At 43.0% G+C, this 24,044-nt stretch overlaps 2 protein-coding genes across 6 annotated transcripts in view; one reads left to right on the plus strand and one right to left on the minus strand.

Annotated features, from left to right (window-relative positions):
• Positions 1 to 24,044, minus strand: part of F9 (coagulation factor IX) — a 155,886-nt gene that overhangs the window by 55,863 nt on the left and 75,979 nt on the right. The gene's annotated exons all lie outside the window — the stretch shown is intronic.
• MCF2 (MCF.2 cell line derived transforming sequence) overlaps positions 1 to 24,044 on the plus strand; it is a 96,178-nt gene that overhangs the window by 13,716 nt on the left and 58,418 nt on the right. For 4 of the 5 annotated variants that reach the window (XR_009555976.1, XM_060249873.1, XM_060249875.1 and 1 more), the window contains exons 3-5: positions 374 to 488; positions 10,580 to 10,670; positions 23,466 to 23,585. Coding sequence is in view for 4 of the 5 variants with exons in the window: in XM_060249873.1 (XP_060105856.1) it covers positions 374 to 488; positions 10,580 to 10,670; positions 23,466 to 23,585 (326 nt within the window). In the remaining variant the exon portion in view is untranslated. Of the gene's footprint in view, positions 1 to 373; positions 489 to 10,579; positions 10,671 to 12,186; positions 12,503 to 23,465; positions 23,586 to 24,044 lie in introns of those variants that run through there. The other variant, XM_060249876.1, reaches the window with a different exon arrangement.

Genomic DNA, 24,044 nt, shown 5'->3' on the forward strand with positions numbered 1-24,044 from the left:
TCACTAGCAGAGTGTACATGGCCAAGCCCAATGGGCCTGTGGTCTATTGTGAAATAAGGCAGTTTTATAGGGGCTGTGACTCAGGAATAGAGTGGCTGCTTTCCATACAGAAGCTCCAGATTCAAATCTTGCATGTCTCCACCTCAAGATCTCTGAGTGCAAAGGCTGATCTTTCTCTGCCTGAGATCTTGGACAGCTGCTGCTGTTTAGAGCAGACAGTCCTGAAATAGATGGATGAGATAGATTCATACTGTGATTCAGTATGGCAGCTTCTTATACTCAAATGTATAACGTGCTTCTGGTGTTCGCTTAGTTTTGTTCTCACATTGCTCGATACCTCTGTTTGTTTCATTCCATTTTTTGTCCTGTCTAGGTGGGCGAGGGAAGGACAATGGCTGGATCATAACATTCCCTGAAAATTCCAACTTCAACCAAGTGCCTGAGGAGGTCTTAACAAAAGTTTTAAGCTACTTAACTTGGATCCCAAGGTACAAAACTTCCTTCTGGCTTTTGGGCTTAAAACTGAGCAGCTATCAAGCTGTTATATAACCTTAGCCTTTTGCATCAGGGCCAGCTTCTAAGCTGGCTGTGAGAATGAGGAAAAGAATGCAGGAGTTCCAACTGGAGCAGTGCTCTTTTTGTGAGTTAAACATGAGGCAGAGCTTGTGAAGTCCCTACACTACCAGCTTTGTATAAGGTATTGCATCTGCCTCTTAGCATCAGATAATATATTGATACGTAGCAAGGACCGAGGAATATTGGACTGTGGCCATTCCCCCTTCATTAGGGGAGGGATGGTGGCTCAGTGGTAGAGCATCTGCTTGGGAAGCAGAAGGTCCCTGGTAGGGGTGTGCATTCGGTTCGGCCGAACCGTATGTACAGCCGAATCAACATTGATTCGGCTGTATACGGAATTGGCCGTAGCCGATTCCCATTGCCGCCTATTATGCGGCAGCCGAATACGGCTCGCCGTATACTGCCGAATAGCTATCAATGGAAAGCTGTCAATGGAAAAGGTGGGGAAGTAGCTTCTGCAGCCTCAGTGGAGCTGCTTGCCTACTTTCCCGCCTTTAGTGGCCTCTTCCTGCCTCTCCCATAGCCTCCCTGGGATCAGGGAGGGGGGGGGGAAGGGGGAAGAGGAGCCCCAGCAGCCAATCCAAAGCATACATTTGCAAAATGCATTGCAAATGCATGCTTTGCAGGGCTGTTGCGTAGCTGATGGCCCAGCCATCAGCTACATTGTTGTCATTTTGATCTTTTGCTTACTTGGGTATCCAAGTAAGCACTGTTGTCTGGCCAATCAGAGAGCAGTGATATTTTTTGAAATTGCTCTCTGTAGGGCCAGAGAACCTTTTTAAGGAGTCTTCCTGGCTGGACTCCTCCATTGCTGTGTTGGTGTATGTGGGTTGGTGTGAGAGATTGTGCTGCTGCTGGCTGGCCCTTGGCTTCAGCTGCTGCCTGCTGCTCTCTCACTCAGCCTTACCAGACTTCCCTGGAGTAGAGAAGACAAGGTAAGACAGTTTTGGGGTTCTTGTTTTAGTTTTTGTTGGTAAAAGGACTAGAGTCCCTTTACTTGCCCAGATTTGGGTGGGTGAGTACTGGGTGGGGGTAGCCTATTTGGAGTTGGGGTGGTTCTGCTGGGTGTGGGGCCTGGGGTGGGGTGGGGTTGCTAATTTGCCCATATCTTAATTTAGTGAGAGGACTTTTAAAAGTGCAGTGTCCTTTTACTTCTCCTGATTTGGGTGGCTTGGATTTCTTGGGGTTAGGGTGAAGGGGTTTTTTTTGGGGGGGGGGGTGGGTTGGCAAAGTTCCTGTATTGTTAAAAGTTGAGTTTTTTTACTGTTTTAAAAGTATTCAGTGTTTGATTTGTTGCTGCTGTGTTGTGCTGCTGCTGTTACTTTTATCTTCAGGTTATTGGGGGGGGGTGCTGTTTGGCCTAATTTTCATTGTTTAAAAGGCCACTTTTGTCCCCCTTTTCCTGGTTCTGGTTTTAGGGGCGGAGGTGTTGTTGTTGACTGATTTGGCCTGAGTTTTCTTATTGGTGAAAGGCCACTTTTTAAACACTTGAGTTGCTTGGCCTTTTTTCCTGTTGTCCCTTTTCCAGGTTTGGGGGTGGGGGACTGGGGGTGGGGGTGTTGTTGACTTATTTGGCCTGAGCTTTCTTGTTGGTGAAAAGGCCACTTTTTTAACACTTGGCCTTTTATGATTCTGCTGGTTTTGTTTTGGTTTTTTTAAATTACCTCTGGTTGGTGTGGGGGTTGGCGAGGGTGTGTGTGGGCTGTGTGGGCTGGGTCACTTTCTTGTTTTTATAGAGTAGATTGTGTGTTCTGTGGCAGGGAAGCTGGCACCTGGGTGAGAGACCCAGAGCCAGCAGGCTTGTTGAGGTTGGCCAGCTCTCCCCGTGTTGTTTGGGGCAGGGCTGGAGAGCTGGCATCTGTAGATTGTGTGTTCTGTAGCAGGGAAGCTGGCACCTGGGTGAGAGACCCAGAACCAGCAGGCTTGTTGTGGTTGGCCAACTCTCCCCGTGTTGTTTGGGGCAGGGCTGGAGAGCTGGCATCTGGGTTTGCTGCAGCCAGGTCTGCTTCAAACCCCCTGCCCCCAGTAGCCTCTAATTATGCCCTATGTTGCCATTGATGTCAATGGCCCATAGGGTATAATGATGGAATAGGGGCACCCTCTTTGGGTGCCTCTGGAATGGGATCCCCTGGCCCAATCTTTTTGGAACTTGGGGGGGTTGGAAGGGAGAGTCCCCTGCAGGTCCCCTGCAAATTTGGGGGCTCTCCCTCAAACCCCCTCCCCTCCAGGCGGCTTCAAATATACCCTATTTGCCATTGATTTCAATGGCCCATAGGGTATAATAGGGCCGTATATTCGGAAATAGCCGCGCATCTACCGTATATGCGGCTATTCCGAATGCGGTATTCAGCAGTATACGGGGATTCCGAATTTTTTTTCCCCGTATACTTCCGAATCCGTGTAATGCCGATTTTTTTTTTTTTGCACATCCCTAGTCCCTGGTTCAATCCCCGGCATCTCCAAAAAAAGGGTCCAGGCAAATAGGTGTGAAAAACCTCAGCTTGAGACCCTGGAGAGCCACTGCCAGTCTGAGAAGACAATACTGACTTTGATGGACCAAAGGTCTGATTCAGTATAAGGCAGCTCCATATGTTCATGTTCATGTGTTTGGGAAAGGGCAGCCGATCATCTGAACACTGCTTTGTTGTTTTCACTGAGGCCTAAAGGTTGACATTTGAAAATGTAAACTGATGTATTTATTTACTTCATTTATATATATATAGGCCACTGTGTGACACAGAGTGTTGGACTGGATGGGCCATTGGCCTGATCCAACATGGCTTCTCTTATGTTCTCAGCAATTAATGCTATCCAGACCAAACTTGTTAATTTTTTCAATTTGTTAATAGGATTCGCTTATTATTAGTTTCTGTTTTTATTTTGTTTACACTTTAAACTGCTTTTCTGTTTTTGTTAAACATCCATAGTCCTAACCAGTCCTGACCCTGCCTATCTTCCGAGATCCGGTGAGACTGGGCTAGCCTAAGCCATCCATAGACAGCTTCGAGAGGGGATTGGATAAGCATATGGAGCAGAGGTCCATCAGTGGCTGTTAGCCACAGCATATCATGGGAACTCTCTGTCTGGGGCAGTGATGCTCTGTACTCTTGGTGTTTGGGGGGGCACAGTGGGAGGACTTCTAGTGTCCTGGCCCCACTGGTGGACCTTCTGATGGCACCTGGGTTTTTGGCCACTGTGTGACACAGGGTGTTGGACTGGATGGGCCATTGGCCTGATCCAACATGGCTTCTCTTATGTTCTTATCACTTTTCTCCCTAATAGAGGCCCAAGTGTCTTACAACATTCTTCCCATTTCCATTTTACCTCACAGCACTCCAGTGGGATAGGTTAGACAGAGTTTGTGTGACGGGCCCAGAGTCACCCAGGAAACTTCCATGGCAAAGTGGGGATTCAAACCTGGCTCTCTTGGGTCCTAGCACAGCAGTCTTTTGAAAAATGTGCTGATAACCTTGACTGTACCAATAGCAGTTTAGATTTTATTTCTTAATTTCATTTGCAAGTATTATCAAGCTGCATTTATTTTATTTAACCATTTATTTATGGTTTATTTAATTCACCCATGTATAAATCCTAAACACTGCATCCATAAAGAAAGTATATGTTATCCAGAGGAAAGAAAAATATTCTTTTTTTTTTAAATTTCCAACCTTTATTTTAAGCATACAGAGAAACACAAAAGTAAAAAAAATAAAACAGTTATCTACCTCTATTATACATTTATACACTTAAATTCATACTAGAAGAGGTTGATTGTGGTAAACCCCAAAACTTTACATCATCTTCTTGCTTAAGTTGGTTATACAGATATCTTTAAACAGTCATATTTTCATAAAGTCTACCAATAAATCATTTTTTTCCAGCCAATTATAAAATTTTTCCCATTTCTTTATAGCTTCACTTTTCGACATCCCTCTTACTAAATTTGATAACATGTCCATTTCAGCGACCTGTAATATTTTCTGGACTAATTCATCTTGTTGTGGACAACCCTTTTGTCTCCAAAATTTGGCGAAAAGGATTCTTGCTGCTGTCAAAATATAAACTGTAATATATTCATCTTCTCGAGGAATTTCATTTCTGACTAGAGAGAGTAGCATTATCTCCAATTTGAGTTGTATATTTATCTTTAATATCCCTATTAACATTCTATGAACAACTACCCAGTATCTTTTTGCTATTTTACAGGACCACCATAAGTGGTAAAACGAACCATTCATTATTCCACACTTCCAACACTTCGGGGAAATAGTTGAATTGATTTTATTCAGTTGGACCGGAGTAATATGCCACCTATGAAATAGTTTTAAAAAATTTTCTCTAAAATTAACCAGTTTTATAATCTTGTAGTTGTTTTTCCAAAATGAGGCCCATTGTTCTAAAGTTATATTTTTCTTCAAATTTTTCGCCCACTTTATCATAGATTCTTTAACCGTTTCATCCTCGAGCTTCATTTGTAACCTATAATTATACACTTTCAGGAAAGAAAAATATTCTTGATCCAATTGCTGATGGGACAGATCCATTCACCCAGTTAGTACTCGCTCAGCAGGTTGAACTATATTCAGATGCAGTAGCGAGATGCTTAGACATATGTGATATTGGGGGGGGGGGGGAAGTAATAGCTGTTTTGCTTCCTCTTTTCACATTGCCAAAGGAGATTCAATGAAAGTGAGCAGTTTGCTACTCTGTGCTTCAAAAGTATTTGCCCTGAAGTCCAAGACTAAGTACCCAAAGAAAAATATTTGGGGTTGGGTATTGCTGTAAAGACTAAATAGAATTTCCATATTCAGAAGCACTGTATCTGAGTATCAGCTGAGAGCAAGCCTGTTGCCCTCCTGATCTGCTACTTGGCAAGAGATTGCTGGATTTGGAGGGGGGCACATCCTTGTCTTGATCCAGCAAGTCATGTTTTGTGTTCAGTGATTTTCTACATTTTCAGCTGGGTAGCCATGTTGTTCTGAAGCAGTAGAACAGAGTTTGAGTCCAGTGGCACCTTTAAGACCAACAAAATTTTATTCAAGGTATAAGCTTTTGTGTGAAACTTTGTTCTACACTTTCAGTGCAGTCCTAAGCAGACATGTACTCTTGTAAACCCATTGACTGCAGTGGACTTAGAAGAATGAAGTTTTGCTTAGGACTGAACTTAACAGTCTAGCTAATGTTTCATTCTGAATGGGCCGCCAGTGATTTGCCATCCAGGTTATGCTGCAACCTCTGGTGTCCTCAAATCATTCTCTGAGAGCTGTGGACAGAGCATTTGCACATTGCATATTTGAAAGAAAACATTCTTTCCACTGCCTTCCTGCTGTCTCACAGGGCTTGTGGGAGTATGAATGATGAGCTTGGCCAGGATAGCTACGGTAAGTATGATCCTCCTGTTGATGGCTGGTGCTCTGAAAGTGCGGAAGGATATTTTGGCTCTCTGTATGCTGGAGTATGTCTTCAGCTGAAACCACTTCCTTCAAGCACTACCTTTTTATGACTCAGCAGAGCCCCAGCCTGGTATTACGAGGGTGTACACCCAGGGAGGATCACAAGAAACCAACCACCACACCTTAGAAAGTGAGTGTGGCAAGAGGGCAAAACCCAGGAGAGTGGCCATGTCAGTTTGCAAAGGAAAGCTCTGATTTGAAGATGATATGGCCTTGGGGATGGCACTGGGGGTGAGTTGGGTTGCAGCCAAAAACAAAAAAAAAGAAGTCTTTTGGCACTTTCACAGCAAATATTTATTGGGGCAGAAAAGTCTGGAGCCCACTTCAGTAGATGTGTGAAGTAAAAATTCAGCCAGTATATAGATACACAAAACACGCTCACAAAGGGAATAGTTATCAAAACTGGCTTGCATCCACTGATGATTTCACTCCCTTTGTGGAGTGCAGCTTCCTCACCTTTCCCCTTCTGCTACAACTCCAAAATGCTACTGCTATTCTCAAGGAATCTGCAGGAGCAGCTTGAAAGGGGAACTGAGGGGAGGGGGGATCAGCAGTATGTGGGGTGAATCAATTCAGTTTGGTCCCTTTCCATGGAAATCCTCTGTTGGATACAAGCCCCCCATAGGTCTCAAAGGCCAGGCAATGCAAAGAGTTCATTCTATGACATTTATATGCAAAATGCAAAAGTACAGAGACTGCTCACAATAGCAATGACTGTTAAAAGCCTTTTAAAGATTAAAAACCTTGATTTCTCCTCTTTGCAGGGTATTGTTTGATTGCAGGAAGGAAGGGAGCGTTTTGCCTCTGAGTTCATCTTCTGCACTTTCTAGCTTTCTCCCTTATCTGGCCTGTAATGAGAACATGACCTTCACTTCTTGTTAGGAACTGGAGAGGAAACGGCAGGGGAGGGGGGGGGGTTGTTGAATCTGGGTAATCAGTCCTCATGTTTCTACCCTGTTGGTTTGTGACTGTTCTTTATCTCCTCAGTCCTTCTCTATCTTCTCGATAGTCTAATGAAGGCCATAAGCTCTCTGTGTGTTTTGTATACAACTTGTATACAAAATTTAGCAAAATTTTGCTGTTGGTCTTAAGAAGGAACCTTTGAAGAAAGAGGGGTATTAGAAACAAAAAATGTCAGAGCAAAGAGGAGGATGTCTTCTTTTAGCCTCTAGGCCCCATTGTTTCCTTCCTCCTGCAGGGAAACACTGGACTTAAAAAAAAGAAGTGTAGCTGTCCTGCATACTTCCAGGGTCTTCCCTGGCCTTGATATAGGAATCCATTCTGGCTCTCCGTGGGCCTATTCTGATATCTACAAGAAGAGTTTTTCTGTTGACTGATGTTGCTACAGAGCAGGGATGGGCTGACTCCAGTCCCATGCGGTCAATCTAAGGCCCATGATCCGTCCTCATGTACCAAATTTGCAAAGCAAGAGTATGAGCTCTACATCTCTTAACTAGGGTTGCCAGCAGGCCTGGATGAAAATAGCATGTTCTTTCAATAGAGGCATAATGCGAGAAATGGGCAGTCAACACTTTGTATGGCATAGAGGCAAGTGATTTCACCTGGTCAGTATCAATCTTCTGTTAAAAGAGACAGGAGATTTTTCTCCAGGCCTGCTGGTAAACCTATGCACAACTAATGCATGTTAAGTGATCCTGAGCTGACATTTAATGCTATATGAATGGAAAGCAAGTCATGAGGCTGAATTCCTGCAGGTCTCTGTGCAATATTCTCCAGTATTCCTGTGGGACTTACTGTGATAAGTGAGCTTGTGCTAAATTTATGGATGAGTTCTTTGGGGTACAATTTCATATGTTAACTTCAGATGGTCCCAGGCAATTCTAGGGAGCTACTATGGTGTAATGGTTAAGAGTTGTGAGACCCAGGTTGAAATGTTTACTCACAAGTGCCTAACTGCTCAAAATGGTTTTCCTGGGTATGATCTAGGATTGCCAACTCCAGCTTGGGAAATTCCTAGAGAGGGAGGCAGTGCCTGTGGAAGGTGAAGCTTGAGGAGGGAAAGGAGCTTAGTGGGATGTGAAGTCATAGAGTCTGCCCTCTGAACCTGCCATTTCCTCCAAATAAACTGATCTTTGAGGACTGGAGATCAGTTTTAATTCTGGGAGCACTCTAGGCCTCACCTGGAGTTTGGCAGCTGTAGTACATCCCCACATCACACTGGTATACATGATCTGGGAGTTGCGTGCTTCCATAGTATGGCAGGCCCAGTTTTGAGTGAGCTTGTCACATGGGAGGACTAAGAACTTCCCCTCCTCCTCATTTTTCCAACCTAAAATGGCTCTGGGGAGCCACCGTTTGGCTCACTGGAGAAACATAAAATGTGCTGATTACACATTAAGTTTCCTCAATAGAGTATGTGGCAGCTCCCCAGAGGTGCTTCAGTTCAGGAAAATGGTGTGGGGAAGAAGACTTTAAGCCCCTTCTTGCATCTCACACACTTGGAAAGCAAGGACTGCATCTGTCAACCCTGGGACATTGTGGGAATATGTATCATGTAGTTAGGAGCAATGTTCCCTCTAAGCTGTGTTAGTGTGAGCTAGCTCACAATTTTTTAGCCTCCAGCTTACACATTTTTGTCTCAGCTCAGGAAAAATGGCCCTAGAACATTTATGCAGTAGCTTACAACTTTAGTGGCAGTTAAAAGGTAGTCCCCTGTGCAAGCACCAGTCGTTTCCGACCCTGCTTTCACAATGTTTTCACGGCAGACTTTATATGGGGTGGTTTGCCATTGCCTTCCCCAGTCATCTACACTTTCCCCCCAGCAAGCTGGGTACTCATTTTACCAACCTCGGAAGGATGGGAGGCTGAGTCAACCTCAAGCCGGCTACCTGAACCCAGTTTCTTCTGGGATCGAACTCGGGTCATGAGTGGAGTTTAGGATTGCAGTTCTGCAGCTTTATCACTCTGCACCACGGGGCTCTTTTAGTGGCAGTAGCTCACAACTTTAATGTCAGTAGCTCACAAAGTAGAATTTTTGCTCACAAGACTCCGCAGCTTAGAGGGAACACTGGTTAGGAGGACCCCAGATGTTGACTTGGTGACTTTGGGGTAGTTGTGTTGTGTACCTCTCAGTCTAACCTAGCCCTCAGAGTTCCTTTGAGAAAAATAAAAGAGGAGAAAGCCATGTGCATTTGACAAGAGCTCCTTAGAGGAAGGGTGGAGTAGGCTGGGGAAAAATATGCTTTAGGATAAGATGACTGCTGCTCTCCCACCTGTGGTAAATAAAGTAGAGCAGACTTGCAACTTGTCCTTTCCATTTAAAAAATCATTAACTTATGTAAAAGGAAAGTGCTTGTGATTGAGTCATCCATAAAATACAGTTTACGGTCAGAACAAATTATGCAACTGTGTTTTTAAAGAAATAAATGATTTAATGACTTACTAACAATTATTATTTAGGGACACAGAACAGAGGCAAAGCAGTTGTTTCTGGTTTTCAGACTGTGCTCCAAGGAACGGTAGAGTTTTCCAGAAACTTATCAAGCAGAAGAGCAAGCTAGCTCACAACCTTGGCAGCGACGGTTAAGTGGGGGAAATTGCATGGAATAAAGAGCTTCCCAGTAGCCCTAATTCTTTTCACCTGTCACCCAATCCCTTGCTTCCCCCCCCCCCCCACAGCTATTTTTAATTAAAATTAACAATGTCTTAGGTGTGCCAAGGGCTAGTGTCCCAGATGAGCTGTGTCTTCTGGATTCCTTTGCGATATGCAGAGATTCCATTGCAGACCTGCAGGGGGTCCTTGTGAGACAAGTTGGCATGGGAAATCTTTTGTCAAGATAAAAATGTCTGTTCTAAACAAACAGGAGTCTTAAAGACTAACAAATGTATTTTAATTGATAGAATACCTTATTATATGTTTCAAAATTTCTAGCATGTGTACAGAATCATCTTGAGTTTTACATGAGACAGAATATACGAGCTCTTCATGATATACTAATTATATAATTTATGTGCAAAATAACTACCAAAATAGGATTGCCAGGCATGGCTTGGTAACTGATAGGAGTCAAGGGAGTGGGGACGTCCAGGTTTGCCCAGGTATCATTCACTCTAGGAATAGCCCAAAACTCTGTAGTGAAACTGTAGAATTTCTGATGATTCTTAGAAAGGACTGGTGTCCCAGAAATAGACAAGATAATCTTGTATATTTTTTAATTGTGCATAGCACTGTTGTAGATTGTGCTCTTTTGCCTTTCATGACCTTTTCACAATATTTTCCCTTCAGTGGCTATGGACCCTGACTGAAGTTTTAGTTCACATATCTGACCAAGTGGACTCTAGCTGCCAAACCTTCTGCTGGAATAGATCTTGAAGGTGCCACAAGACTTTTTGTCTTTCAAGACAAAGAATGCTGGGAATTGTAGTAATTTAAAGGGGGGCAAAATTCTAACAGCCCAAATAAGAATGTTCCACTGTCTCTTCTAATGTGACCTGCAGTGCAATGATGAGGAATGTGCAATTTCAGATTTGTATTTTAATGAGAACCCAGTATCTGTAGCATACCTCTCCATTATTTTCTTCTGTTATAGTCGACGTGAATCTGGCACCAAATTTACCCTTATCCTGGACAGAAGGTTGGATACATGGACATCAGTCAAAATGACCCTCCAACGAATTGCAGTAAGTCTTTCAGTGATTTTAACACCTTGATGAGGAAGTGGCCAGTTGTAAAGAGAGGGCATGGAGAAGACCCAGAGTTTGATCCAAGGAATTAAAAGGTGTCACTAGGAAAGACTCTGCCTGAGACACGGAAGGTCTGCTGCCAATAGACGTTCAGGACAAAGTGCACCTGTCTGCTGACTAGAAAATAGCCTCTGCATTTGCATTTAAATGGTTCCTCAGTGGGTTGGGTTTTGGTAGGGCTGATCATGGCAGCTGTGAGGGTCAGCAGGGACAGAGATGCTGGGTGTATGGACAGGACTGAGGAAGCCACCAAAATGAACAGAAGTTTAGTTGGCCTGATCTTGTGCAGCTAGTGACAGCTTGATCAGTGGAGCACTGGAGCTTTTCATAGTCTGGAACATTGTTGTTGCTTTCTAATGTCTGTAGATGAAGCCACTGTAGAAAGCATAGTTAATAAGGATGTCCCAGCAGTTGTAAGTCTGGTGATATCTAAAGAATGAGTTGGCAAAGGGTAAGTAACAGCCCCGATCCAAGCCAAAGGATCACTCAAGAGACATGTGTTTGTTGGTTTTATGGTCTGGTTATGATCTTTTTAAAAGGCAATCTGGGATGTACCTCAAACAACGCTTTCCCCATGTGATTTATTCTCTCATCTGCCCCCACAATCCGATATTTCCTTCACCTTGGGAAACCTCAGGCATTTTTTTTCCCTGATTTTGTCATTCTTTCCTCTAATTTCAAAGGACAGTTTATAGTCTGAATATTAAGCCAGTACTGATATCTTTATTGCTGGGATAATTCTCCTTTCTATGATCTGATGCATATTTTGGATGGTCATTACGGTGTCACATGTTGTACGAAGGTCTTATTACAAGTGTTCACTTATCAAAATGCTTTTAGCATACATCTTACATGAGCTACATACATACATACATATGACATGAACGAATTATCCAGAGTCTTGTTAATTATGTTTTAATGTTAGTTGATGTATATCAGCGTTGCCAACCCTAATGTCTACTCTGTGTTTATGTACCATTATCTGCAATACATGTTTATACTCCCTTTGGTCCTTCTCTCTCTCTCTCTTTTATTTTTGGATTCTGTACATTCCTTTCAAAACAGTCAAGGGGCCTTTTTTGTATCCCCCATTCAAAGAGGTATGCTCTATCCAATAGCTAATAGCTACCAGCCATCATATGCTCATTTCAGCAATCATAGTTTACTTTTCTGCCACATCAGCCTGGAAAGAAGTTCATATTGCATCTTCAAAGGAGATGCTTAAAAACAATTTGCTACATTGCACCTATGAGTGACAAAACAGTGGCTTAAAATTGCATATTTTACCAGCCTTCAGATCTTCTGCATTCCACCTTAAAAAATGCACAGTCTATCTTGGCCACCGAGTCTCTCTCTCTCTCACTCTCCTGGAACCACAGCCAAGAGCCATTCACGCTTTTGCCAAGACCGGCTCCATGCCTGCTCCGCTGCAGCCAGACTAAGACAAGATTAGCTGTTACCTAGTTGGAGCTGGGGGTTAGCGATTGTGGGAACTTGTCACGGGCTAAACACAGCCCTGTAGAAATGATAGAAAGCAAGGAGCTCCCCCCACAATCCCTTTTCTGTGATGCTGCTGCTGTACCGATGGGAGAAGCAGCTTTGAGGGTGGCTGGCCATCCCTGGTGATTTTTAAGTGCCTCATGAGACACGGGTCGTATTTCACCGATGCCGCATTGACAGCTGGGCAAGGTAGCTGCTGGTTCCTGCGTGTGAGGGAGATGGCCGAAGCGAGTCCCCCAAGAGGCAAGATGAAATGCCGAAGGAATGCGGTAAGGGTTCCTCCTGCAGTCTTTTTTTTTTTTCACAGCAGATTTTCAGTTCAAATGCAGCCCTGATGCATCTGCAGCAGTCTTGGCAGTGCAGCGTTCTAGGACAGACTGCTGAACGCAGCTATTAGGAATGAGAGAGGGAGAGAATGTCGCTTGCTTTTCATCTGGCAATTTTTTTCTTTTTTCCATCCATAATCATCTCAAGTGCTTGTCAGTGTGACCATCCCCAGGCTATTGGCTTTCCTCAGAGCAGCACCTTGGGGTAATTGCTGTCCCTTGTTCTCAGTGGATGACTTCTGAATTCCTTAGTTGTGTCTCTCTCTTGCGTTGGTCATTTGTCCTTGAAGGCTGAAAGAGAGGAAATGGAGCAGAAATGTTTCTTTCTTTCAGGGGCCTTCTCTTATGCAAGGAAAACAGGCCCCAGGCTGATCAAGCTAGTACAAGCTGCTGAAAGGATGTTGCCTACCTAGTCTCCAGTCATCCCTGTTTTCCAGAGATACTCCCTAATATTCTGGTTCCTGTTTCCTAGCAGTTGCCACAATCCCTCTTTTGTTTCTGTTTTGTCCTTTTGGAGGTGCCTTGGAAACTCATCCTTTTTGAAGGAAACTCTGGAAACTTACCTGGGGTCTCTAGAACTTAAATCAGGTGACTCCAGTGCACATCCGTGTAAGTGCTACACTTGGAGAACATGGTTCTCTCCATCAACCTGTCCCCCCAACCGTCTAGCAGTAATAAAATGTCCCTGAGTCTTTGAGCAGTTGTTTAGAGCAAGCAACTTCGTTGTGTAGGATCCTCCTATCTATTGCAGGAATTATTGATTTTTTTTTAAACTGCTCTGGCGGGTTTACTAACTCACCTTACTTCATAAACCCATTCAAAGCAGGCTGTTGCAGAAAAGTAATGCTAGGTGAAGTGAGTAGAGAAGTCCCTTCCAGAAAGCAGTGTTGGGGAGTTTCTGGTGGTTATCTTGAGTGTGAACTGAAGAGTATTGCTGATGCATTCCAGTGCTTGTGTTTCATCTGAGAAGTGTAGGAGGGTATGCCATTGGTCTGTGTGAACCTAGTGAAAGTGGAAGAAATTGGATGCATAGTTTGGTCTGTTGGGCTCTGGTTTGACCCCTCTGCTGCCTAAGGTCTATATCAGTTTGAGAAGTGAGCTTTCCATAAACGGAAAGCTCCAACCACTACTTCTGAGGATGTGTCCAAAAGGGAGGAGGTTTCCCATGGAATCTGTCCTCTCTTGTTGTTCTTTGAAAATAAAAGTTTAGTTAAGAGCATAAGAAAATCCCTGCTGAATCAAGCCAGTGGTCCATCTAGTCCAGCAGCCTGCTTACGCAGTCGCCAAGGTCAATCGTTTATCCTAGAGGGCCAGCAAACCTGACATAGTCAAGGCCTTTCCCTCATGTTGTCTCTCAGCATTGGGTTTTTCTGTCTCAAAAAATGGGAGGTAGTCACAGTGACTAACAAACTAACAGTGACTAACAAACATTGATGAATTCCATGAATCTATCTGATTTCCTTTTAAAGCCATTGTTGGTAATAGCAATCGCATCACCCACTGGGAGTGAATTCCACAGTTTAATTCCCCATTGAGTAAAGATATTTTTGCCATGCCTGAATCTGCCCCTGAATTCTAGTATTTTATGTGGAGTAAAAGTTCTCTCTATCCACCTTCTTCAACCCATGAACAATTTTATAAACCTCTATTATGTAAAATGTAAAATTTTATTTATATCCCGCCCTCCCCCGCCGGAGCAGGCTCAGTTTTGTGTCATCCTTCCCCTGTCAACTTCTCCTCCTGCAAACTTCAGCTAAATGGAACTTCTGTATACACAGGCAGTATACCTTTGAGTATCAGATTTTGGTATTCTGGTTGGTTGCTCTGAGAGAGAAGATGCCAGACCACTGGTTTGATCCATCAGGCCTTTAATTATGTTCGCATCCACAAAACACCTGCAAAATAGCATATTTAGATAGACACATGTTATTGATATTTTGATATTTTCTTCCTGCAGCCTTGTCTGCACTGGAATCACCCTTTTGAGAATGTAGCATCCTGGATGAAGGAGCTGGACCTGCTGTCTTTCTTATTATGAGCTACTTGGGAAGGCTTTCTTTGAAACACTCAGCAAATGAATAAAGATGTCTTTTGAAGAATGTTAACTGCTGTCAAGTTGCTTCTGATTTAGGACTACCTTATGAATTAACATTCTCCAAAACTTCCTTTCCTTAAGAGATTTGCCCAAGTCTTGTAAACTGAGAGCTGTGACCTTGATTTAGTCAGTCCATCTCCTTTAGCTGCCTTCAGGTTTTCCTAGCACTATTGTCTTTTCCAGTGACTCTTGTCTTCTCATAATGTGACCAAAGTATGATGCACTCCATACATCTAAATCTGATTACGTGGATTAGGGGATTATGTGGTTTGCACTCTAGTTGTCACTTTGGGTTTATTATACAATGAAGATAATGGTCCACATTGGAATGTTTTGGAAGACTGTGGATGAGAGAATGAGCTCTGATCTGGGAAGCCCTCTGTTCACATCTTGCGTTTGGTAATAGCAATCTCTAGTCAAGTTGCTTTCTTAGTGCCTCAGTCCCTCATCTGCAAAATGGGCATAATAACTGCCTAATTTACAGAGCCACTGTAAGTATTATGGCAAAATAATATATGGGAAGTGCTTTGAATGCTGAAGCTAATATGTACAGATCTATTTACCTATCCATTTTTTTTCTTGCTTTTCCTTCAAGAAGCTTAGGGTGGCATGCATGGCTCCCCCCATATTTGTCCTCACAACCACCCTTTGTGGTAGGTTAGGCTGACAGCAAGTGACAGGCCCCAAGTGAGAGTGAGTTTCATGGCTGAGAGTCTGGCACTCTGACCTCTGCACCACTCCGGCTATCCACAACTGCTTAGCAATACTATTGTCTTTCAAATTTGATATCCCTAATAGTGACTTATTTAAGTTATTCCGAAAGGGGGAAATTATTATTACTATTATAACTGATTTTATTTCAAATTTTTATAAATTCTCAAAAATTAGAAAAATACAGCAAAATAACTAGAACTATGTATCTTCTACAAATACAGTTTTATATATAAATCTGCTTAGTTTAGAGAAGGACCTTGAAATAAAAAATCACATGTCATAGACTAATTTTAACTCAGTTCAAGTTATTGAAACCGCATTAACTAATTAAGTTCAGCAGGGCTTTTTTTTTTTCTAAGCAGGAATGCACAGGAACGCAGTTCCAACTGGCTTGGTGTCAGGGGGTGTGGCCTGATATGCAAATAAGTTCCTGCTGGGCTTTTTCTGCAAAAGCCCCATGTGTAACAATGATGATGTCAGAGTGTGTGGCCTAATTGCAAATGAGTTCCTGCTGGGCTTTTTCTACAAAAAAAGCCCTGAAGTTCAGTATAACATCAAAATATTGTACCCAGTATCTTTCTTAACAGACTCTAAATGTGTCTGGTCATTATCTCTCCCCCCCCCCCCCCCCCCCAGTATAAGGAACTGTTTACTAACAAAATTCTGATACACTAGATAAAGGTCTGTCTGGTCAATACTTGTGGAAATCTTGTCCATAATCATGTGATCCCAGACTTTACTAAGCCAGTTAGCAATTGACATATATCTGTTTTCCTTCCAATTTTGTGGTGGTTATGAGAGACTAAGAAATTCTAAAAATAGGACAAGGGGAAGCAATAGCCAGATATCAAAACTCCATGGGGATTTTGTGGGATTCATAACATAATGTCTTGGTATTTTAACAGTACCTAATGGCATTTTTTTTGTTTTTAAACAATTATTTGTAGAGGCTGTTATGATGCTATTAGACTGAGAAAAGTTCAATCAGAACCCATAAGGAGAGGTTTAAAAATTTAGTGTGTTTTTTTTCTTGAACCACTTTTATAATAAGTTGTTTTTTCATTAATAAGTGTTCTTGAAATTCTGTTGTGTTAGTTCCGATAAATGACATATTGGGCAAGATCAGTCTCAAGCAAAGCACATAAGAACCCCATTAACTCCAGTGGACATGTGTATAACTTTGTCAGATTCCTACAAGATTTAAAAGTGACTGACTGTAGCTGGATTGTACCCAATCATGAGATCATCATTTATATTGCAAATCCATCTCTCTTCCCTTTCAGTTTGGTGTAGTGGTTAAGTGTGCGGACTCTTATCTGGGAGAACCGGGTTTGATTCCCCACTCCTCCACTTGCACCTGCTGAAATGGCCTTGGGTCAGCCATAGCTCTGGCAGAGGTTGTCCTTGAAAGGGCAGCTGCTGTGAGAGCCCTCTCCAGCCCCACCCACCTCACAGGGTGTCTGTTGTGGGGGAGGAAGGTAAAGGAGATTGTGAGCCGCTCTGAGACTCTTCAGAGTGGAGGGCGGGATATAAATCCAATATCTTCTTCATCTTCTTCTTCTTCTTTCTGAGGTTAGAAGAGGCTAGAATGCTGCTCCACAAGAGAACACGGTCACCTTCCTAAAACATGGCACTTTGGTGTAAGAAAACAGATCTCATTAGACTCCTGTAGAGCCTGGGCAAAGTTTTCAGGTGTACATGACTTTGGGGGAAGGACAGGCCTTTATTTTTATTTTGTTATTCTAGAGAAGATGTTACCCTTCTTGTTGAAACTCTTATCTCCTCCTCATGACTGCTGCAGAAAGAACCCTACATTATTATTTTTTTATTCTGCTTTTCTGCCAAAACTGGCCTCTGAAAGTGGCTCCCTTGGTGAAAAGATTCTCAAGGGTCTAGTGTACAAACAAAGTCCTTGTGTTTGTTGGAGAGGGGGATAACATAAGTACTCTGTATCAGATGTACAATAGGAATTTGGGACCAGGGCTTTTTTTGTAGCAGGAACTCCTTTGCATATTAGGCCACACCCCTCCTATGTAGCCAATCCTTCAAGAGCTTACTGGGCTCTTAGTACAGGGTCTGCTGTAAGCTTCAGGAGGATTGGCTACATCAGGGGTGAATGGCCTAATATACAAAGGAGTTCCTGCTACAAAAAAACCCCTGGTCCCTCCCTGATGCACAATGGCACATCTCTGCTTATTACAACCGCATCCTGTGAGGAGAAGCCACTTTGGCCATCCCCTGTCCTGTTTTTGTGTTCTCAGACCACCCCATCGTTGAGCTACCATTTGTTCCATTGTGAAAATCATGTTGTTTATGTGGCTGCAAATAATTTTCATGAAGCCAACAACAGTTCCACAGCCACCCTGAGCCCATTAGGGGAGGGCAGGATATAAATCTGATAAAATAAAATGAATAAAATAAAGTATGGTCTGAGGATGCAAAAATGGGTGTGGGATGGGTGCTGAAGCTGCTTCTCTCTATGTGCTGCCGGCAGGAGCAGAGAAGGGCTGGCATGCATTTGAAAAGCGCAGATGTCCCATTGGATGTCTGAGGCAAACAGGAGGGCTTTGCAATGTGTTGATTGGCCCCATTCAGTGGCCACCATGGATGGCAGATGGAAGCTCAAGGGGGGCTGCAGCTGGCTCCTTCTGACCTTTGGTGGCACTTGGCAATTGGAAGGCTCTCAGCTGGAGAACGATGCAGGTGGGATGGAGTGGAGGGGGTTGGTTCTTCCCTTCTTTCCCACTAATGGGATTGTGTTCACCTCTTCAGAAAAGCCAGGCCTGGCAGCTGATCTGAAGGAAACTGATTCATTTATGTAAGGGTTGGAGGCCAGGTTTTTTTTTTTTTAAAAAGAACACTCAACTCCCCCCCCCCCCCTTTCAGGGAAATATTTAAGGTAGTAAGGATTTAGTTAGGTTGGCCTGGTCAAAAATAATGACTACAACAGAGGGTTTGGTGGTTGTTGTTTTCCCCCCGCGTTCAACCCAGAGTTATTTTATTAGAAGTAGTAAATTATGTTCTGTGCTTTAACTGCTAATGGGTTACTGTGTGTATAACTGTGAGTGAATTAATGGGTTAAGTGAAGGCTACTTTCACAGTGAAGTATCCATCCTGCCAAAGGATTCCTTCTGCATCTCTGTGTGCTGTACTGCCCTGATCATCCAGTGTTCTACTTAGCATCCTTAATTGACTGGGTAACTTTGGCCATTTCTGCATCAAGTGTGAATGGAGCCTTCAGTCACCTGGCGTTACTGTCCCAGAACACTGACTCACATAAAAACATGGCAGTGCTCTCCTCTGAAGATTTACAACTTCTTCTATATTATGAAAATAATCCTTTGGAGACACTGGAGCCATGCATGACTTTATATAGTGTGCCTTTTTTATCACAAGTTTAGGGAAATGGTCTCAGAGGGGTGTGTGTAGATTTGTCTATATTTGGGTATATGCACCATATTGTTGTCATTTGTACATAACATGTACACTATATGTATAATATTGTGCTGATTTATTGATGTTTAAATAATGTGAAAAAGTGCATGCTTGTATGTGTTTATATAGACAGAAAACAGAAAAATGTGTTTATATAGATAGAAAACAGAAAAATGAAGCCTCAATTTGCGCCTGGGTGTTGCAAAATCAAAATGGGGATTTTCAGCTAAGAACAACCAGGAAAAGAAATGCAAAATCATCCAAATCCATGATTACCAGGTTTCTGATGTGAGGGAGGGGAGGGGGAAGAGGCAGATTTCACTGTGTCCATATTGGTTTTCTGAATCGATTGATACCCACACAGCCAAGGGAACTGACAACGTCATTTCAACTTTCTTACACTGTTATTAAACTATGATTTTTGTCTTATTGCCTAGGAACATATTAATCCATTTTTTTGAGCTTTTGCTGTAGGACCCTGGCAGAATTCCTATTGGCTTCAACTGGACCAGGATTTGGCAATCAGTTTACATTAATGCACTATTTTTAGCCTGTCTTAAAAATAGCTGTGGGGAACGTGCTGCACTTGGGCAGCATGTCTTTTCCAGTGGAGGTACATCTGTGTGTAATAGAATGGTGCACATTATTCGCTAATACAAAGGAAGAATTGATGGGCAATGTGATTTACCTTGACAATTATAGCTCTCCAAACAGCATGTTTATGGATCCTTTCTGTGGTTTTATTTTAATAGAAAGGGAATGTTCACAGGAGTTGTGGGATTCTGAATGAATAAGTTATTAATAGGTTGGTCATGCTCTTGTAATGATTACCCAACCAGTACATAGGCAATAGAGGTTAATATGAACAATTTATTAGTTGAGTGCCCCCCCACACATTTCATAACTATTTTTACTCAAAAGGAAAATGAACCTAAGTGTAAGACAAACCCTGTAAAAAATGTTATTCACGCACAAAAATTACTTGGATATAGCTGTGACCTGTATAAAAATATAAGATGGTCCCGTCTTTTTTGTTTGTTTTGATGGCATACTTTTTGAGAAAATTGAGTCTTGCATTTGAGTAAATTCTGTATTTAGTTGGACATTGTAGTGTTCCTTCTAAGCTGTGCGGCCTCTCATTAACACAGGAGGCCCTGCTCAGCAGCAGTCTGGAGCCGCACAGGGTCTTGCCCCACCCACTGCCCATTTTAAGATCGCAGTAGATATATTCTGCTCTGGATGTGAACTGCTCCACTCAGTGGGGGGTTGGAATTAGAGGGAACATTGCCTTGAAGATGCAGGTTCAAACGGCCACTCAGCTTCTTGTGGCCTTAAGCAAATCAAGACAAGGTTGTTGGGAGGATGAAATGGGATCACTCTGTCTTTTGAAGAAAAGGTGTTTTAAAAGCATAACTGATGAAATTAGTCAAAACCAGAAGGTACGGAGGTTAAAGTGTTCTGTATAGCTGTTTAGGGCTTGAGTCTGCTGCATTTACATTCCCTGTGTCTCCAGTTTGGTGTAGTGGTTAAGTGCATCAAGCCAGTTTGATGTAGGGGTTAAGTGCGTGGACTCTTATCTGGGAGAACCGAATTTGATTCCCCATTCATCCACTTACACTTGCTGGAATGGCCTTGGGTTAGCCATAGCTATTGCTGAGGTTGTCCTTGGAAGGGCAGCTGCCGTAAGAGCCCTCTCAGCCCCACCCACCTCACAGGGTGTCTGTTGTGGGGAGAGAAGATATTGTAAGCCGCTCTGAGTCTCTGATTCAGAAAGAAGAGCAGAGTATAAATCTGCAATTCTTCTTCTTCCTCATAGGTGGACGTGGTCTGAAGTAGTGTTGGATATCTTCATAATATTGCAAGGATCAGATGACAAAACATTGACATGTATTGGTGTCAAGATCTCATTTGATTACATTGGTTGTTTTATATTGAGCTGAGTAGGATATGCATGGTTGCTTCTGAAGACAGCAGCCCTGGTGGACCAGTCCACGATCTGTCTAGTCTGGCATCCTGTTTTTTATCTCTCTGTTGTCTGTTTTATTTTATTTATTTCATTTATACCCTGTCTTTCTCCCCAGTGGGGGACCCAAAGCGGTTTACATCATTTTCTTCTCCATGTTATTCTCACAATAACCCTGTGAGATTGATTAGGTTGAGAGAGAACATGACTGGCCCAAGGTCACTTGGTAGGCTTCCACAGCAGAGGGGATATCCAACCTTGGGTCTTTCAAATACTAGTACATCTCGCTGGCTGGTTGTGCTGCCCAACAGCTGGTATTCAGAGGCAGAATGGAGGTTCATCTGAAAATATGGGAGCAGATGAAAGGTTGGTTAGTTGGTTGGTTGATGGGAAGGAGAAAGGAAGCATGGAAAGGTGAGGATATGGGGGTTGTCAGGAGAAGGAAAAGAGGAAATAGTATGGGGGTGAGATACAGGGGAAAGTGAGGTACCCCCTGCAAGTCTTTGGATTTTCACCACCATGCAGTTGGACCCAGCCTGGCAGCCAGAATCATACAGAGTTTTTTCAGGGAGAGGCTGCCAGTGGGAGAAAAGGAGGGAAAACCAAAAGCAGGGGGGCAGATTAAAGTTGGTTGGCTGGTAGATGTTAAGAAGAGAAGAAGCAGGAAAAAGGGAGAGGCTATGGGGGCTGTTGGGAAAGGAAAAGTGGGGGAGGGAAAAATGAAATATGTCCCCAATGTCCTTGCAGGTCCCCCACTTGTAATTTGCTAATCCTCTACCATGCATTCTTTCTTATTCGTGTAATTTCTAAACTGGAAATCCTCAATTTCTTTAGCCTTTCCTTGTAGGAAAAGTGTTCCAACCCTGTGGCCATTTCAGTAGCCCTTTTCTGCACCATTTCCTGCTCCAGAATCCTTTTTGAAATGGGTCAAATCACCTTGTTCTGCAGAGCCCATGATCTGATGTAAGCACTTAGACTGAAGTCTCTTTGTTCTTTCAAGCTGAGACACATAAGAAACACAGCAGTACCATGACTGTATTTGGAGATAGCCTTGTACTTCCCAGGTGGTCCAGCTCCCATGTGGACAAGTTTTCAGCCTTGTCTCTGAGGTCTGAAAGTATTATTAATTTTGGAAACTGTGACTTTTTTCTCCACTGTGGTGGAGAGCTGTCTCCTACAACGGATAGACGAATTAAAATCTAATAAGTCACCAGGTCCGGATGGCATACATCCAAGAGTTCTGAAAGAACTCAAAGTTGAACTTCTGGATCTCCTGACAAAAATATGTAATCTTTCATTGAAATCTGCCTCCATTCCTGAGGACTGGAAGGTAGCAAATGTCACCCCCATCTTTAAAAAGGGTTCCAGAGGAGATCCGGGAAATTACAGCCAGTCAGTCTGACTTCAATACCAGGAAAGTTGGTAGAAAGCATTATCAAGGACAGAATGAGTAGGCACATTGATGAACACAAGTTATTGAGGAAGACTCAGCATGGGTTCTGTAAGGGAAGATCTTGCCTCACTAACCTGTTACATTTCTTTGAAAGGGTGAACAAACATGTGGACAAAGGGGACCCAATAGATGTTGTTTACCTTGACTTCCAGAAAGCTTTTGATAAAGTTCCTCATCAAAGGCTCCTTAGTAACCTCGAGAGTCATGGAGTAAAAGGACAGGTCCTCTTGTGGATCAAAAACTGGCTATTAATAGTATAAATGGGCAGTCTTTGCAGTGGAGGATGGTAAGCAGTGGGGTGAGGCAATCCAAAGGGATCTGTGAGGCACTCCAAAGGGATCTGTTGAGGCTGGGTGAGTGGGCGTCAACGTGGCAGATGAGGTTCAGTGTAGCCAAGTGCAAAGTAATGCACATTAGGGCCAAGAATCCCAGTTACAAATACAAGTTGATGGGGTGTGAACTGGCAGAGACTGACCAAGAGAGAGATCTTGGGGTCATGGTAGATAACTCACTGAAAATGTCAAGACAGTGTGCGATTGCAATAAAAAAGGCCAACGCCATGCTGGGAATTTTTAGGAAGGGAATTGAAAACAAATCAGCCAGTATCGTAATGCCCCTGTATAAATCGATGGTGTGGTCTCATTTGGAATACTGCGTACAATTCTGGTCGCCGCACCTCAAAAAGGATATTATAGTATTGGAAAAAGTCCAGAAAAGGGAAACTAGAATGATTAAAGGTTTGGAACACTTTCCCTATGAAGAAAGGTTAACACGCTTGGGGCTCTTTAGCTTTGAGAAACGTTGACTGCTGGGTGACATGATAGAGGTTTACAAGATTATGCGTGGGATGGAGAAAGTAGAGAAAGAAGTACTTTTCTCCATTTCTCACATTACAAGAACTCGTGGGCATTCAATGAAATTGCTGAGCAGTCAGGTTAAAATGGATAGAAGGAAGTACTTCTTCACCCAAAGGGTGATTAACATGTGGAATTCACTGCCACAGAAGATGGTGGTGGCTACAGGCATAGCTTCAAGAGGGGGTTAGATAAAAATATGGAGCAGAGGTCCATCAGTGGCTATTAGCCACAGTGTGTGTGTGTGTGTGTGTGTGTGTGTGTGTGTGTGGACTGGATGGGCCATTGGCCTGATCCAACATGACTTCTCTTATGTTCTTATGTTCATTCTGCTTACTGGGTTTTCGTGTGGGGTCTTGATACTGATTTCCTCTTTTGTGGTTTTCCTGTAGACCTCTTTCCCTGGAAATTTGCATCTTATAATGGTCCTACGTCCCACCGGATTTTTTCAGCGGACATTCACTGACATTGGATTCCGGTTTAGTCAAGAGGACTTCCTGCTCAAATTGCCGGTATGAGTATTAACTAGACAATTGAGAAATCAATTTGAACCTGCTCTGTACCATGTCAGACCACTGTACATCCAGCTTAGTCTTGCCTGCTCTGATTGGCAACATCTCTCCAAGGTCTCAGGCAGAACAAGTTCATTCCTAATATCAAACCTGGGACCTTTTGCATACAAAATGGGATCCCTGCCACTGAACCACTGCCGCCTCCCTTCTTCAGATTATGAACACTATCCTTTGGGTTCTATAATTTTGCTCTAATGTTATGTTGCAGAACTGTGTGTTTTTAGACATCTGTGATGCAGGGTTGCATTAAGCTACATGCAAATTACAACCATGCGTATGAAATGTTCACCCCCACCCCAAACCCCCAGTTTTACGTTTGTGATCATTATGCTGTGGAAATTGTTAGAAGTCTTAAACTTGTTGATGATGTTTACTTTACATAATTATGGCCACCAGGTT

Source organism: Heteronotia binoei, chromosome 11 (genome assembly GCF_032191835.1).
Source record: "Heteronotia binoei isolate CCM8104 ecotype False Entrance Well chromosome 11, APGP_CSIRO_Hbin_v1, whole genome shotgun sequence".
Classification (NCBI taxonomy): Eukaryota; Metazoa; Chordata; class Lepidosauria; order Squamata; family Gekkonidae; genus Heteronotia; species Heteronotia binoei.